The sequence below is a fragment of the Uloborus diversus genome, chromosome 8, assembly GCF_026930045.1.
Source record: "Uloborus diversus isolate 005 chromosome 8, Udiv.v.3.1, whole genome shotgun sequence".
NCBI classification, from domain to species: Eukaryota; Metazoa; Arthropoda; class Arachnida; order Araneae; family Uloboridae; genus Uloborus; species Uloborus diversus.
The window spans coordinates 2,541,876-2,560,774 of NC_072738.1; the positions used below are offsets into that span (position 1 = coordinate 2,541,876).

General features: G+C 34.9%; 1 protein-coding gene across 1 annotated transcript in view; it reads left to right on the forward strand.

Annotated features, from left to right (window-relative positions):
- LOC129227868 (phospholipid-transporting ATPase VA-like) overlaps positions 1-18,899 on the forward strand; it is a 195,687-nt gene that overhangs the window by 90,724 nt on the left and 86,064 nt on the right. The window contains exon 2 of the mRNA XM_054862487.1: positions 8,746-8,962. Coding sequence (XP_054718462.1) covers positions 8,746-8,962 — 217 coding nt within the window. The remainder of the gene's footprint in view (positions 1-8,745; positions 8,963-18,899) is intronic.

The window sequence follows — 18,899 nt, forward strand, 5'->3', positions numbered from 1 at the left end:
CATGAGCAACTTAGATGCTGTGGAATGTAAATTAGTTAGGAAAAACGTAATACTTAAATGGTTATAATTAAATTAACTACGCATGATTTCCAGAGAGGAACAAAGATAAGTTTTTAGTGCCAATCGGATCGCTTAAAGTTTAACGCGTGTCAATAGTTTTATTTTTTAGTATGGAGCACTTTTAAGAAAAAAATGTGAAGTTTCGTGATGGTAACTTCTTACTATTTCTGAAATACCTATATTTACACTAAAAAGAATGAAATAAAAAAATTTTGAAAAAAAATAGAACCGACTTCAAAATTGCTCTAAAAAGTAAAAAATAATTTTATTCTTTAAACACCATCGATAATGCTTTTAAACATAATTTTTGAAGTTGGCGCAAAAACGATAGATAAAATCATTCACAGCCATAACTCAAATACAACTATAAATTTAACCTGGACCAGTTTCTTCACTATCACATACATTATGCATTGATGACAGCATATTTGAATAGCGATATAAATGTTTCGTTCGTAACTTTGGATGCTTTTCTGAAAAAAAATATGAACGAAGCATGGTTACACTGGATTTTACGTTTTGTTTTTGCGCCAACTTCAAAAATTATGTTTAAAAGCATTATCGATATTGTTTAAAGAATAAAATTATTTTTTACTTTTTAGAGCAATTTTGAAGTCGGTTCTATTTTTTTTCAAAATTTTTTTATTATTTTTTAGATTAAAGAATTGTTTTTTCATCCAAAGGAACAAAATGAGAGGGTGCCTCATGAAAAAATAACACCTTTAAAAATAAGACGCACCCTAATGTGCAGGGTCCGACAAAGCCCAATATTGTGGTGAGGTGATTAGGTTTTACCGAGAGAATCTTTCAGAAGCCATTGTTACACTAAATTTGCCTTATAAACTCTTAGAAACAGTTTGTCTGGCACCTAAATATTTTTCCTTGGCCCCTAACAATTTAGTTTTTGTCGGACTCAGTGTATGGTACAGGTTCTGTTAAAAAACATCAAGGTTCTTACTGGTCTTTGAATGTTCTAAATTTTTATATCAATGATCCGTTTTGTCCTAATGGACCTATACATCAGGAGATAAATTACAATTTGTCTCTGCATTCATATGTTCCTTCTTTTTTTAGTTAAAAAAGAAGTTCCTTGTAGTATCGAAACATCTGTCGGCATACTTTTGCAAATTTGTTGTTTTTTTTAATGCTAATATATGTTAATCCTTAAATTGAATCAAAGTCACTCACAAGTTTTCAGTAGTTGTTTAAAAATGTTACGAAAGGAGGTAAATTATTTTCCAAAAGTGTTGGCAACCTTAATTTGCATTAGTTTTTTCTCGTTCGTTCTTTCCTTCTTGCAACAAGATCGCGTCAGCAGAATATGCAGATTGCCGGTAGCATTTAAGCTCCCGGCACTTTGCCTCATTCTCTTCCCTTTCAATTTCAACCCAAGTCAAACTTGGTTGTTTTCTTTCGGCAGCTCAGTTGAGTCTGTCCGTTTTTGCCGATAGCTTCGGCTTACTGCTCTTGACATGAATATCATAGCTCAATATGTTTAACGTTTCATACTTTGACGTAGAATGTTAGCTTCAGAAGTCATTTAAAGTATTATGAGCTACTTAATATTGTAAAGAGCGTATTCTCAGTATTTCCTTTAACATGTCATTGTATATTTCATAGCCATAATAAACAAGTTACTTTTTAACTTTGGCTCTTCATGATGTTGCACAAGATAAATATGTTTTTTCAAGAAGTATCATACGTCCTGGTTGAGCTTCCATTTAAAGTTAACAAGCTGGGCACTTTTAAAAGCTCACAGTTTAACAAAAAATACTTCATTTTTCAGATACAGAATTCCATTGATTTCGTAATGTCGAGCCTCTTGTTCTCGCTCTGAGAAGTCAAATCGGAACAGAGAAAAATAATTCCTTTTTTTCCGTTGCGTCATAAGATTGTTTAAATTGTGATAAAATTCACGTGTCCACTTGAAAATGCTTTTAAGACATTATCTTAGTTGCATTGAAATTCTTGAAGCTACAACGTGTAAGGACTGCATTAGTATCTTATATTTACATTTCCTGAGCTGACATTTACTTTACATTATGTGCAGCTATATTGTCAAATTTCACTATAGTGAACTGTCGGTTATAAGGAACGTTTTAAATGATCTCAACTGAATACATTAGTTCTTTTTTAGAAAGTTCTTCAAGATGTGAAAGTGCATATATATTGAAAAGAATTTTTTTTTCCTGAAATTCTGTTTGAGAATTACAAACGTAATGCCTAAATTTCTTTCTCAAAACCAACCCTTCCATTGTTCCCACCATGTCTAAGAGTCTAATGTTTCATTATAGAAATCGCACTTCAAATCACTATATTAAAAATTAGAGAGCACAAAAGAACGGAGCTATTTTTGTCAGAAATTATTCGTGATAGATTCTCATACTTATTAGTAAATTACATAACTTGTTAAGTAGAGACGTACCGAGTAGTACTTTGGTCGAGTACCGAGTACTCGGCCTTCCACTATTCGGCCGAGTTAACGAGTACCAATTATGTTTTAAGAAAAAATCACCAATACATATGTGATGAATTTTGAACTTATTCGAATAGTAGTATAGACATCCTTGTCCATATAATAGTTTTTAAAACTGAATTCCTGGTGAATGTTTATATATATATATATATATATATATATATATATATATATATATATATATATATATATATATATCTGTGTGTGTGTGTGTCAAACATTTTACAAAAAAATATTTTTAAAATTAAAAATAAATAAAGGTATGATTAATCAAGTTGGAATTAAAGCAAATTATACCAATCTATTACAGTTCTAGTCCGCCAAACATAAATAATTTTTAAAAGCAAATAAAAAAAATGTGCAGGAACATTGCAGACACGTGTTTCTGCATTATATGGAACGTCTTTTTCAGTGCAGAAAATGTGAGCTAAAGAGTGTAAAGACATTCGACAAAAAAAATCCGACTTTTGTCGGATGCCTTTAAATCCACGAGCTCACACTTTGTGCATTGAAAAAGGAATTCCTTGTAACGCCAAAACATGTGTCTGCAGTGCTCCTGCACTGTGCTTTTAACGTTGTTTTATTTGCTTTTATTTTTTAAGAGCAAAGGTATTTTTATATTTCTTATAACTAATTTTTGTTTGTAGCAAAAATCCATTTTTAATATAAAAATTCGATATTTTCTATGCTTACTTTTTTTGCACAATTTTTAATAAATAAGTTTTATTAACTTTGGGGACATTAAAATAAGGATTTATTCCATTGAAGCATTTCAAACTTCATTATTCCCAAAATTTAAATTTGACTTGTAAACTTGAATTGTAAATGATTGCAGAATATTATATATGCTTGAGCTTTTTTATAAATTTTTATATCTGTCTTGGACAATATTCAATTTTTTGCAACTACTCGGTATTGGCCGAGTATCTGATCAAAATTTGGCCGAGTAGGCCGAATACCGAGTAGTTACCGAGTACTCGGTACGTCTCTATTGTTAAGTTTTTATTAAATGTAGAAAAACATAACTACATAAGATCAGGCGGGTGAAAGAGGAGTGATTAAAATCATCGAGGGGGAGGTGTGTTAGAGAAGACCCTTAACTCCTGACTATTAACTTCATGTTAATGACATTTTTCTGCATTTTATTCGTTTCGGACATATGCAAATTAAATATAAAGCAGTACAATGTAATATTGTTTGATATTTTTCTCTTTCTGATCGTTTTAAAAGAGCATACTTCGTTGTTAAAAACCTTCGGTAATGGTGAAGTTTTTCATCTCACGCCCTGCAGTCACTATGACGGAACTAAACTTTATAGTTGGACTTCCTTAGCCTTTATCTCTTTGCTAGAGAAGTTTCTTCGACCTTACTTGTCCACTAATGGTACACGCACGGCTTTGCCCGTAGTAGAAAATGAAAAGGTCATTTGGTTCGCCTGTATATTTACAAATAATGGATGATGAATTTCTCGCCAATTTGCTATGCTTGCCCATCTTACGGTTCCACGTTATGATAATTTGGTAATTTACTCGCCCACGTTAATTCGCTCGGTGAAACGTTCTTAAAATTAGAACAGAAAAAGAACAAAATCGAATTTTCGAAAAATCGCTTCGAGGTGCACACCCCCATGCTATAAACCAATTCTGTGGCAAATTTCATGAAAATCAGCCGAGCGGTCTGGGCGCTACGCGCGTCACAGAGATCCAGACAGACTTTCAGCTTTATTATTAGTAAAGATTTCTGTAAACAGTTTGCATAAAAACTAGTAAAAGAGGGAGAGAGTAGTTCCTACGAATTCCTGACTCTAAATGACAATCATTTTCATTGTCCCTGTCCTTATAACGAATATTTTACTAACGAAACATAATTGTTTTGGGGAGTCATAATATTTTACGAGAAGGAAAATATTCGTGATTTTGCAAACTTAAAGTTTCGCGAATTTTCTATGAACAGTATAAACTCTTACTATATAAATAAAATTGGAAAAAATTGCGAGGCTTCAATTCTCGCTATTACGACGGGATCAAAAAAATAAGTGCTTTTATAGCATTTTAAGGTAGCATTTTTTCCCTGGAATGCAACAAACCAGGAAAATGAAAATTTTGAATGAATAGTCTGTCAAAAGTACTGTTCTTACCACACATATTAAAATCTAGTCTTTGTTTTTATTAATATGAATTTTTTCTTTTTTTCCAAAGTTGATGTGGTACGCCCCAATATATGCATTTAAAAGTATGGGGAATTCGTCATCCAGAAATCCAAACAATTCTTCCCTCGGATTTTCCCTGTAGTTTTTTAAAAAATACATAATGCTTGTTCCACAGGCAAAGACGTTTTATGAATTCACACAGGACACAGGCATCAAACTTGCGCGCCAACTCTCCTTCAAAAAAAAAAAAAAAAAAAAAAAGAAAAAAAGTGAACGGACAAGTGGTTACCGGGCCGATGCAAAAGGAATAATGATACTTTAACATATTATTAAACAATTTTTTTCTGCTTAACATAGTGTGATAGTGTACGCAAAAAATTTCGGCATTATTCTTTAAAATTATTAATTTTTAAGGAAGTATATGAACCATCACGGGCGGGACAAACGGTTGACTTTTTCGTGGAATGGCCCATTACTGGTTTGAAAAAAAATGTAAACATCCTTCCCTTCCTTTCTGTGACTATTCATTGACTGAATACATTATGGAAATGCAAGTTCGGAAAACACGCTTTCCTCTCCAATGCTGAGTTTTATGTGCGAATTTCGTACGCGATGTTTCCGGAAGTGTGAAAACGCGGGCAATATAATTTCCACTTCCGTGCCTCCGAAAAATTCATTCAAAGGTTTTGTGTTTACGACAATGATGTGAATTGTACTACGAAAATGAGCATTGTCGTTTATGCTGTCATCTTTCCCTGGCAGGGGTGCCCCTCCCCCCAGGTTCGGGGGTGCAAATTCTACCCCCCCCCCCCCCAAAAAAAAGAAACTCAACACTTTTGCCTTTTTTTATTTTTTGTTCTTAGCCCTCTTTTTTATTTTATTCATATTTAAAAAAATATTTTTTAATATTTTATTTATTTATTTTTAATTATTATTATTATTATTATTTTGTTAGAAAAGTTCCGTGCTACACCAATAGTATACACACACACAAAATAATTAATGAAATAAAATGAAAATAAAATGAATAGTTTAAATTAAAAATAAATTAATAAAAAAGTAAAGAAAGAAATAAAAAACTTTAAATCATTCCCCCCTCCCCCCCTCCAAAAGTCTTGATGACGCAACTTGCGCCATAATCCTTTTTGTGGACACCCCTGTCCCCTGGGAGTCCAATTGCTGGTCCAGCGAACCGGTACCTTTTCGTGGAAAAATTTGATCGGTCTTCGGAGATTATTGTCTTTTTGCATTAAAAAATGCTCCTTACCCAAGTAACAATAATAATAATATGCTCCAAACAATAACATTTCAAAAAAAAAGCATGCGTTAGGGTCATTCAAAAATACATGTAAAAATAAAAAAGTTTCTTCTAGACAACGGAACACCCCTCCATATTTTTAGACTTGTGGATAGTAATATACTGGACGAATTTCAGCTTCCTATTTCAATTGAAAGAGGGTGTTCAATCCCTCCCCTGAACTTCATAAGTAGGGGGGGGGGTTAACAAAATACATTGAACTGAAAAAGCAATGCTGCATTTTATCATATACACTAGTAATATGCACATCTTTTGCAATAAAATAATTATTTATTTACAAAATAACAGTTGGGGGAATTAAATGTTTCTCAATTTGTGGCATTTTCTATGCTACGGCTAATGTTAAATGAAAGGGTCATTGAACACTGTTATATATATATATATATATAAATAATATGTGCTTAATCTGACAAAATATAAAAACAAGGCAGGTATTTAAATGAACGTGCCGCTTTTCTTATGCACTGAAGGGTACATAACATTTCAAATAAACTTAATTAAAATTTATCTCAGACTGAATTATCCAAAAGTTTATAGTGATGATATTTTACATTGAGTCAAAAAAATAGAATATTAAAATTAAAATTTGAAAAACATTTTTAAACGAAACAACATTAATATCCTTGAGCTTCATTTTTTGCAAGAATCACATCTTTAATCCTTTCAGATTTAAATTCCACCAGCTGTTTACATTCAAGGCTACTGATACTGTTTCCATGCCCTCTTCAATGCGGCAATGAGTTCAGCTTTGTTGACGGGCCCTAGGTCTTGAACCTTTTTCTTCAGATTTGACAATGCCACAAATTTTGAATGGTACTGAGATCGGTGGAATTGCTTGGCCTGTTTAATACCGAAATCCTTTTTTCCTGCTTAAAATCTGTGAGTCGATTTAGAGATGTGATATGAAGCGGGATTTTGTTAAAAGATAAGGTGTCACTGAATATGTCCCTGCTGTGCCTCAGAAGAGAGTATCATGCAGTAATCCAGTATATCTTGATAAATAACGGAATAAACATTGTTTTAAGATACATATAGTTGTCCAGTTTCAACAACTCTAATACCCCCCCCCCCCCCATACCATAAAGGATTATGGTATGGGGAGTTATTATGTCTCGATTTGGGAGAACGTCTTACACAAGTTTTCTTAAGCGCTTCGCTTTTCTAATGACAAACCCAAACACCACTTTCTTCAACAGATATTTCAATTAAAGATTCATCACAGAATAAAATACTTTCTCAGACTTGTTGCCACTAGATGAGCTTATCTTTGCTCCAGGAGGGTTGGGCACGTCCCTGCTTTATGTTCATCTTTGGGTTTACTTCGAGGACCCACAATTGCAACTGCAGTTTATGCAATCGTTTAAGTGTAGTTCTCTTGGACACGATAACTACAGATTCTTTCCAACACTTATGGATGTAAGAAGCATTTTCAAAACTGTTATTTTGGACAATTCACTGTGATTTGCGTTCCTCTCTACCAGCTGTTGCAAACTTTCTACCTCATTTACTTCGGTTATTTTTTAATTGGTTGATTCTTCTATATTCCTTTAAAATCTTCAAGAACGTAGATATTAAATCCTTCTTATAATCCAAGATTTACTGTTTTTTTTTTCTGACTTCAAACAATGATAAAATAAGCAATTTCCTTGTTTCCGATTTTATCACGTTAACGACCCATTTTCAACAAAAGAATAACGAAAAATTTTCTGGGCGCCAAGCTTTAAACTTGTCTCAACCTACATAGTTAACAGGCATGCAAATATTTTCGATAATTTTTAAATTCACATTAAATGAATTGATTATTTTAATTTTTTGACTCATAAAAAAAATCAACATGCTTTTCAAATTTGTTAACGACCCTTATATTATTAAAATAATACCTTTAAGGTTGTTGAAATTGTTTCACCCATTCATTAATAACATGTTTTACTTTGTTTAATTAGCCTGTATTCATTTTGCCCGACTCAGAGACAAGATTTATTTAAACAGTTATGATATTCTATTTTTTGATCAATCACGATTGCTTATTGTTCTCACTTGACTGTTTTGATGTGCTATCATTTTATTTTCTTGCCAGCACCCTCCGCAGCATCACCGTCGACCGGGTCCTCACGATGCTGCTCCTATAGCGAAAGCCGTCTCCTGGTTGCATTCATATGCTACACACACGCGCATACATACACACACACACACACAAATACATACACACACATACACAAACACATACATACACACGCATACATACAGACACCTACACATAAACACACACACACGCACGCACAAATACATACACACACAAACACATACACACACTCAAACACATACATACACACGCATACATACAGACACCTACACATTCATACAGACACCTACACATACGCACACACAACCACCCACACACTCATGCCTACACATAACTACCCACACACTCATGCCTGCACACAGACACAAACACATATGCCTACACACGCATATACATTCCCCACCACACACAAACACTCATACACACAACTACCTACACACTCATACCTGCACACAAACACACATGCCTACGCACACATACACATACCCCCTACACACAAACACATACCCCCTCACACACGTAAACACACATGCCTACATACACACACACACTCGTGATTGCGAAAAACATAATTTGAATTCAAGAGGTCAAAATTCAAATTAATTTTTTAATTTTTTTGAATTTGGGTTGTATACGTAATGTCTTCGTTTGTTCCGCAGGCAGGCCGGTCGCTATGTGAAGACGTTGTGGTGCGACGTGCGTGTGGGCGATGTGGTGCATCTGTCTTGCAACGAGGTGGTGCCGGCCGACATGCTCCTTCTGCGGTGCAGCGGGGACGGAGAGGGCACTTGCTACTTGGAGACGGCCAGCCTGGACGGAGAGAGCAGCCTCAAGCAGAGGCAAGTGCCCAGAGACCTCTACCAGTCCAACAATCAGGTGGGTCCACGGAAAAGCAGACATTTTGTCCCGCACGTGACAGATCTAGACTTAATTTCAAAACATGCAAGAGCAAAATATTTTTTGCCTAAGAGATCACACGTGTACGAGGTGTGATCAAAAAATCCGGTGAATGAAGTTTTATAGCAGCAACTGCTGAAGCTACATCCATATGCTGCGATTTGTCCAGCAGCGTGATCATCTGAGACAAGCAGTGACAAATTGTAAAACATTCGAACTTGTCAGTCGGCTGCCAGAGCCGCTAGATTGAGGTTGAGTTTATCGTGTCTGTCGCGCAGCACGGATTTCGAACAACGCATTAACATTAAGTTTTGTTTTAAGTTGCAAAGGAGCTCACGAAATGTTAAAATTGGTGTACGGCAATAATGTGGTAACTCTTAAGACTGTGTACAATAGGTGTATGATCGATTTACAGGCTTCGTACGCTCCTTCAAAACTCCTCCAATACTCCTTCATTTAGGAAATTTTTTGGAAGGGCCCTTCAAACTCCTTCATTTTGGTTTTGACTCCTTCAATACTCCTTCTTTTTTACATAAAATAAAACCTTCCTCTATGACAGTAACTTAAAATACTTCGATCGACAACTTAACTTCGTCACAAGGGCGAAGGTATAAGGGCAATTTTAATGTTGTCATTTTTTTATCTATCTTTTTCATAAAGATGTGATTTACAAATTGATTATGGAAGTCATAAAAGTTGAAAATGAAAATATCATTAGATGGATTAAGACATTTCATAAGTGAAGTAAAACGTGCTCAAATGGTGCTTGGCTATTTTTCAAGTTTTATGATTATTGTTTTTCTCACCACCACAACACTCTCAGCAGCAAAGGTCAGGTTTTCAATTATTATTTAACTATTTAAAAACACGTAAGTAGATGTACTACATTAGGTGATTGTGTCAAAAAGACAATTGTTTAGTGAATCACAGTTATAATATTGTAAAATGGGTCATCCACAAGTGATGTCATGCCTTGAAGGGGAGACTGGTTCACGAAATTGTGACAAGAGGAAGAGAGAGGAGGATAATATGTGACATCACACAGTTATTGTAACAATATGTTTATAAAAAATATGACATGTGACAAGAGGAGTAGGTGAAGTGTGACATATAGTGACAAAGGGGGTCAAATATGTTGTAAGAAAGTGTGACATCATTTAATGACAGCCCATTTGTACTCCTTCAAAACCTCATTTTACTCCTTCAAAACACCTCCAAAACTCCTTCATTTTATTTCTGAAATTGAGTACGAACCCTGATTTAGAAACGGAAATGAGACTGTGGAAGACGAGCAGCGCGCGGTACGTCCAGTAACATCTAAAGCAGAAGAAAATGTGCAAAAAGTGGAAACAGTGATTCGTTCAAACATAGAATGACTATTTAAGAGCTATTGGAAGACCTTAACATCTCATATGGTTTCTGGTTTCTTTCAAAGCAATTTAACTGATGAGTTGCGAATGAGACGAGTTAGTGCAAAATTTGTTCCGAGACTTTTCAGCGATGAATTGAAGGAAGGTCGTGTTACGGCGAGTTTTTGGCCGGAAAAAATTTTCCTGTCTGTCCACATTCGCCATTCTCACTGGATTTAGCACCATGCGACTTCTGGCTCTTCCCGAAAATTAAAACTGCGCTTAAAGGAAAACGTTTTAAAACCATTGTTGATATTGAGAGGGCCATGACAGAGCAGATGAAAGCCCTTCCGAAAAACGTCTTCCAGAAATGCTTCCAGTCATAGAACCAACGTTTGGATAAATGCATTGCTTGCCAAGCACACTATTTTGAAGGAGTATAAATCAAATTCTATGTGTAACCTTATTACTATTTTAATGGAACATACTCACCGTATTTTTTGAGCACACATGGTATGTGTATTCTTTTAGGGGAAGAAATATTTGTTTATTACATTTTTTAAGTATTATTTTTGACACTAACGATGGCGTTGTCACGTGTGGGACAAAATGTCTGATTTCGTTTGGAACGGCATACTATTTGTTTCTTTTTGAAACTAACACTAAAAAATAATTAGTAGGAAAGCAAAGTATATATTTAGCAAATTTGCATCAATAGACTCGAAAGATGTATTGCTAAAATAAGGAACTCTAAAGCAGATGTCTAAAAGTGTGTCCCACAAGTGATTAGTAAACTTCATTTACAAAATACTAATTAAAAAAAGAATTGGAAAAATATTTTTTGTTTAACAAATCACACAATATGGGAAGGAAGTACTCCCTGAAATTTCCTCAAGCCTCTGGCCAGTATATTATATATTTTCCACAATATTTTGGACTGAGCAGCTATAAATGCCTAAATTTTGTTCAGGACAGGTACAAACAAAAAAGTATCAGAGGAAGGAATTTTTAATTACGTTTAGCAGAAGGAGAACTCAAAAAGGAGCGCATACCAAGTATAAACAAACTTGTTCTAGCTGTAATTAAACTTATGTAGGTGCTTTTAACTTTCAGACCTTACTTATCTGAAAATGTAAGAAAAAAGAAGAAAGTTTTTGTCCCAAACGTGACCATGCAGGGGTCGATCCAGCGCAAAATTGGGGCCGCTTTGCGGCCCCTTCACAAAATTCCGCATGTCAAAAGCGACCCCTTTCACAAAATTCTGCGTCGCAAAAGCGGCCCCATTCACAAAATTCCCCATCGCAAAAGCGGCCCCATTCACAAAATTACGCGTCGTAAAAGCAGCCCCTTCACAAAAATTTATAAAAAGGCAGCCTTTTCACAATATTTTTTAACCGCAAATGTGTACGCATCTACGCGAAAGCCTACCCCTCTTCCACCTTTCCCCATCTTATCTTTTTGCCTGCTGCGTGAGGTGTTTTTGCTTGAGAGCGTCAGAGGGGGGGGGGGGGGACGAGAGAGGGACGATTGTGATTGGTGGCTAGCGAAAATCCAAGAAAAATAATGAGCACGTGATAAAGAATTGATTCGATGATTTTCTGCTGTTCCACGAGTGCGAATTGAAGACTGACTCATTTCACGCCACGGCAAATTAATCGCCTATATTCTGTTGGTTTGATTTGCTTCAATGACCAAATACTTCTGAATTAAATATTCCTTTGAATCATTGTAACTTTCAATTGTGTCTTAGTTGCACGCATCCTTCCTTTATCCATATTATTTTGCCAAATTATGCACTTTTAATTCTCAAAAGTAGTTGCAAATTGAAACCTTGCCAGTTGCAGATCTTCTAGCTTTTTTTCATATTTCTTTTTTTTTTTTTAATTTTTTTAAAATATTCACCTGTTTTTTCAATTTGTTCCTATTTTCTTCAGTTTATTTTGAAAAAGTTTAAGGCTCATAGTTGGGGGGGTTATCTTACGGAACGGACGAGCAAAATTTCTGAAAATTATTCCCGAACGAAGGTTAAAAAGAACATTCGAAAATCTTATATTTTCCTTTTTTAATCAATTGCATAGAAATTCGCATTGAATACTGGCGCATGCTGATGCAAATCGTATTGTATGGCAGTTAATTAAATCCTGTTAGAGTATGAGTGACTACGCGGGAAACGCCGAACAACCGATTGGCGAAATTCACTGCAGTTTGTAGTTGATACTGTGCGTTCTCGAAAGCTCACTTGACACGATTGCATTTAATGAAAAAAAAAAAAAGGTGTGATTAGGCCAGGGGTACCCACTTTTTCTCATATTCTTTAGTTTAAAGCAGCGTTTCTTGATCTTTTTTTGAATCTCGGACCGGTAGAAATTCGTCAAAAACTTTCACGGACCGGTAGAAATTTTTATTATTTTTTTTTCACTAAAATAAACTAATCTGTTTTGTCCTTTTTTTTTTGAACAAATGCCAGAAAGAAAACCCTTCTACTTAAAATAAACTTACAAAAGTTAATTGTAAGATTTTTTTTAAATAACTTACACACTTTGAATGTAAAAATAAGCGCAGCTAATTTGTGTAAATTTTCATAAGCGAATAAATCTTATAGAGAAACCACAAAACGTATGCAAAGTAATGGATATATTAATGCATAAAATATCGTATAAAATTAGGAATAAAATTAAAATAAGGAAATCTTATTTTATTGGAAACGGGTATAATTCTTCGAAGACCGGTCAAATTTTCTCGCGGACCGGTGCCTACGGAGAATTGCTGGTTTAAAATGCATTATTCATTTTTTCTTTTCTGCTATTTTTCTTGTAGACTGTACGCGTAAGAGCAAAAGATAACTTCCAAAGTCACGCTAGTTTGAGCGTACAGCATACAATAAACCAAAAGAATAACGGTATTATTTTTTTTTGTAGTTTAATTCCTAGATTCCTTCTTTTATTGATAAAATACAATGCCAGCTGAAAAATATCGTCGGTCATTCTATTTAATCTTGCTGTCTTCTTAAAATAAATATGAAACTTCCAGATGAGCAATTTCGCAATTTTTTAACGCATGTCCGCTAATGGTGAGCAACGGGAACAGCGAGCAAAGGAAGTTTTATTGAGTGCAGACGTGGCTCCAAGGGAGGGGCAGGGGGGGCAATTGCCCCCCTGTCGGAAACGTCTTGCCCCCCCCGTCGGGGAAAATTTTGTATTTCGTCGGGGAATCTGTTTGCTTTGGCGTTTATCGTAAATGAAAAATTTTTTCCTCGGATATGAACTCAAAAAAAATTAGTAGAAAAAAGTAGAAGTATCTTAAATATTTAAAAAAAAGGAAACAAAAAATCAATTCCCTTCGGGGCCACCCACCTTGACACCTGCAATTTAGCCCGAGTCCATAAGTCCCCTTTTAACGTCGCCCAGATGGTGATAAAATAAGGGATAGCTATTGCTACGGGGGGAATGGTGTGTTTTTCATCCTTGAAATTTCTATTTATCGATGAGCTGGTTTCGACACCTCAGGGTGTCGACGACTAATAAAAGAGTACAATCTCCCCTTGACTATCCACGTCCCTGCCGAATGTAGTGGTGATTTCCGGTCAGACCTAAGGCGTCGTCATCTGGTTATCGGGTTACGAGACAAATACGTACCGAATGACAACAGCCAGGACGAGACGGGGGGGGGGGGGGGGGGGGTCATCGGAGAAAAAACATGCTTCGGAGATTTTTCCTTTTCTATTACATTTGCTAAACAGCACTTCAGCCAGTGCAGACACACTATTGATGCGTTTTAAAATACTTCTCTGGGTAAATAACTGCAATATTATCTTTCATTTTCACTCTGTAGTTACAAGTAAGTTATTACTATAGTTATTTAAAATTTATCTGATTATTGTTGGATTATTCTACAACAAAACATATCGATGAGTAAATGATCCTTTTACCTCATACAAGGAAGCGTACTAAAGTAGATTTAATTTTTTAGTGTAATGATGTTTTGTCGGCAAATGCTAAACGCAAGAAAAAAATTCTTTTGACTAATGTAATAAAAGCAAATACATGTTTAACATTTTAAATACATGTTTCTCAAAAACTTATATTGATCTTGTTTGTAGGCTGCATACTGGGGGATCAGGGGATCATACTAGGGGGCTGCATACTAGGGGGCATAATAGTTTTGCTGGGAATGAAGAAGAAATGAGAATGATTTAGTAAACATCGGGTTTGGCACAACTAAACAATCATTGGATTATTAAGCGTCGGGTTGGTATTGCATCAGGTTTGGGTTCTTTTTGAGAAAAATGTCTGGAGGAAGGGGAGGGGCGAACCTTTTGGAAAAGGCCAAATTAAATAAATAAATAAATCATGTGCTAAAGGCAATTGAAAATATATTTTGCTTCCAAATTTCATTTTTTCAGATGTTATCATGTAGTCGAAACTCATGTTTCTAACTTAAAGTAAAGCCTGCAATAAGCTGCGCTTAGTCCATACAGCTGTAATTATTTGATTGGACCAGGTCTAATTCAAAAGTCAACATTGCTCCTTCGAAATCGATCAAACCAACTTACAAACTGGTACCAGGCTCAGTTTTGTTTAAGTTTTTTTTTTGCAAGTTATGTTCTATTTTTTTTTTAATATGCTTTTTTTCAAGTGCTAAAATAGTGTAAAAAAGCAGTGCTGCGGAGTCGGAGTCGGACTGATTTTGGAGAGAAGGAGTTTGAATCGGAATTTTGTTGGTTAATAATGACAAGAGTCAGAGTTGGAGTCATTTTCCCCCAATGGCCGTAACACTGCCAGTGATTGCTGGGTCGGAGTGAGAGTTGGAATCGAACTGACGTTAGGGGTAAAGGAGTCGGAGTTGAGTGCTCTAAAATTTTTGAAGTTGGAGTCGACCATTTTCCCTCCGACTCCGTAGATCTGCAAAAAAGCTCCATTTATGGAAATTTTGGGGTAAGACTTAGAATTTACACTTTTTCCTCTTGGTCTGGAAAGTGAGTGCAAACTTAAAATTTGAAAGTATGACAGATTTCAACTGACATGATCAATAAAAAGTTTGAAACTAATGGTTATGCATTTTCGAATTATGAAAAGTGCTTCAAAAAATTTTAAAAATAAAAAAAAGGTAGGTATATAGTAAATTTAAAAAAAAAGAAAGAAAAAAACCTTACACAAGATAAAATTGGTGCAATTAATGTTAATCACTTTGATACTTCATAAATTTGTTTATTGCGTAATATCGTCGGCACCATGCTGAACTAACGAATCTGAAAATTGGCTCTTTTCAGGAGAGCCAAAACAAAATTTTGTCCATTAGACGCGTTTAGTTATTTTCAATGTATTAATTTTTATAGATAACTTTAGGTGTAAAATTTATTGTTCGAAGTAGTAATAGCCTTTTTTCAGTACTGCGGCAAACCATTGAATTTAAAAAACGAGATTCGCGATTTTTCACCTTCGTTTGTTTATTAAGTTTAGCATGGTGCTGACCATACTATTAAGTTTCGTTTCTTTTTCTTTTTTTTTTTAAATTAATTTTTTTTTTTTTTTTTTTTTTGATTGCACAACACACACACATTACTTTCGTTTTGTGCATTCAAAACTTAGAACCAAGTCTGAGAAGTTGGAGTCGGACTGATTTTGAGGTCAAGAAGTCGGAGTCAGGAGTCGAAAGTTTAAAACTTCAAGAGTCAAAGTCGATCATTTTCAATTAAAAATCTGCAACCCCTGCCAGTTCTTGTGGAATCGGAGTCGAAGGCTTTAAAATTCCCGAAGTTGGAGTCTGTCATTTTTCTTCCGACTCCTCAGTCCTGCTTAGAACTACTGGTGTGACTATTCATTTGTATAATTTCAATCTCGCTCACTACATTTTAATTTTTATTTTCTATTTCAAACATGCTTCGGCGGCCCACACATTTTCTTACAAATAATCTGTGATTTGCAGGATGATATTTTTAAAAATCTAGGAATGAAATATGTTGGCGGTCCCTATGAAACTATCATGATTATTTATACGATCAAAAGAAAGAAAGGAAGGAAAAATCATGGATTTATTTTTATACTATTTAATTGCAAAATCCAATGCGGCCCGCCGGTTCCATCCACCACCAGCTAGGCCTAATCGATGTAGACCTTTTATTACCATAGAAAATAATTAAAATCCGTAAAAATTTGCACCTTTTCTAATTTTTTTTAGCACAAAATTTTTATCCGTTTCCAGTTTCTATTTGTTATCAAATAAAATACTTGTAATTGATTTTAGCAAGCAAGGCTCTTCAAAAAGATATTCATTTTTTTTCTCTTGATTCTGCTTTTGCAATAACAAAACTTAGTAGTTTGTGATTGTATTCCCTTTTTCGTGCTTTCCCAAGTTATCTCGGAAAAATAAAATAATGAAGGAAAATATAAATAAATTTAATTTTATACATGTTCTGACTCGCGAGGTTCATCTTAATATAAAGCTAGGCATCGGGCTCAAGTTTCTTTTGAATTTTTTAACTTAATATTAGTTACTGTTCTTCTGCTTACTTAAGATGTGGATTTCTCTGCTCCCTAATAAATATGTTGATGAGCTAGTGGATGAGCACCGCTATACTCTTGAGCCCTAGAGTTTCCATCCCGTAAATTTGTGTGTTTATAAGGTTTGATTACGGAAGAAGGAGGGGGGGAGGAACACTGAATATCTTAATTGGTCATTAACCTCATCACCCTAACGTTACAATAACCTACAATTTTGTTTCTTTAATTTTGGAACTTTTTCGGTTGTGCACCTCGACTCTCACTCCCTACAAAATACCATTACAGATCGACTAAAATCTCGTTTATTGGACTTCAATTTCTTAAAATTATTTGGAGGTGAGCATCCAACCCTTGTCTGCATGAAACCACTGAAGATCATCTAAAATTGCGTTTTCAGAGCTACAATTTCGAAAATTTTCCCGGGGGAGGACCCCCCGGACCCCCCTCATTTCTGTAAGAGCAACATTACATTCACAACTACATTAATGTTGTTAAGTTTCTTTCTCTGCATAAACTCTGTAGAGCACACAGTTTTAATGATTTTACATCATATTCAGATTTTTCGTCAAATTCTGCTTCTTACACTGTTTCTAGTTTATTGATCTCGCGATATGAACCGGCTCACAAAAGCCTAGTTTCATGTTTTTAATTTTAAATTTAATTTTTCTAATTATTTTATTTTATCTTTATTAAAATTTTTATTGTTTTGCTTTTAATTTTTATGGGGGAATTCGTGTTGTTAGACGCCAAGAATGATTAGTTTCTTTATCACCTAAATTGGGGGGGGGGGGAATCTTGCAAACTAAAATTTGGCTATGCCCCCCTGTCGGGAAAGCTTGCCCCTCCGTCGGGGATTTCCTAGCGCCACCACTGATTGAGTGGGGATTTTATTAAAAAGTGGGCGGGAATCGCGTAATCTGCAGACGATAAATTAAAAAAATGTGGTAATTGTATATTATTCCAGTTCGTTTTTCTTTCTCGGTATTAATTTTTCTTTTGTAACAGATCGTCTGCGATCCAGGAGCGCAGACGATATTTTTCGTAGTTAGCTTGTTCGCGCCTTCGCGTGTTTAAGAGGGACATTTTTTAGGCGCATCAAAGAATAAATTGATATTCTATTCGATTATAATTTGTGTGGGAGCGGATAATGGATAACTTTAGCGGATAATGGAGCGCTGGAGATAGCCGCAATAATCTCAGTTTGGAGAGATTGCTTGTTCGTTGAAAATTATTCTTCAAGAAATTAAAATATGAAACGAGGACGTCCTGCAACGAGAGGTACCTCCCGAAATTGTGCGTATTATGTTAAAAAATTTCACTCTTCGAACGTTCGGTCCCAAAATATTGTGAATTTCTTCAAGTCAGCAATTAACAACCCCGATGAAATCGCTACCACCACTTCACCATGCAGTAACGGTAACGCAAATGTTCCCGTTTTGGAGGGCTCGGGAAATGCGGTAAAAGATAGTACATCAAATGACAGTGAGGCAGTTCGCGAAAGTATAACGATTTTTGAGCAGAAAATACTGGAAGTGAATCTGGAGCAACTTCAATTGATGATGATATTGAGATTGAGCCATCAAATAATGATTCAAGCATTGTTTTTTGGAGTACAAATGGAAATAAGAAGCATGCAATAAATAAAAAGTACATTGCAAATTATGAAAAGGTGTATAGCTGGCTTTACTATAGTTATTCAGCTAAGGGTTTTTTGTGCAAAAATATGTTCATCTTTCATGAAGTGTTAGTGATTTGAACAAACCTTGAGTAAATATTGGAGTTGATATCAAGAAAAGCTGTCACCCTATAAAGTTTAAAAAAAAACATGAGTGCAGCAAAAATCACAGAGAGGCTGTCAATATACAAAAATCTAGTGCAAAAAGAAGGAATTCTCAAAAAAATCTGAAAATGAAGAGATTGGAAATGAAGCAAAAAAAAAAAAAAAAAAAAACAGAAAAAAAAAAAAAAAAAAAAAAAAAAAACAGAAAATTGATTGGTAAGTTTATTCAAATTTTGTACTTATAATCATGAAGCAATGGGCCATTTTTTAGAATTTTGAATCTCTAG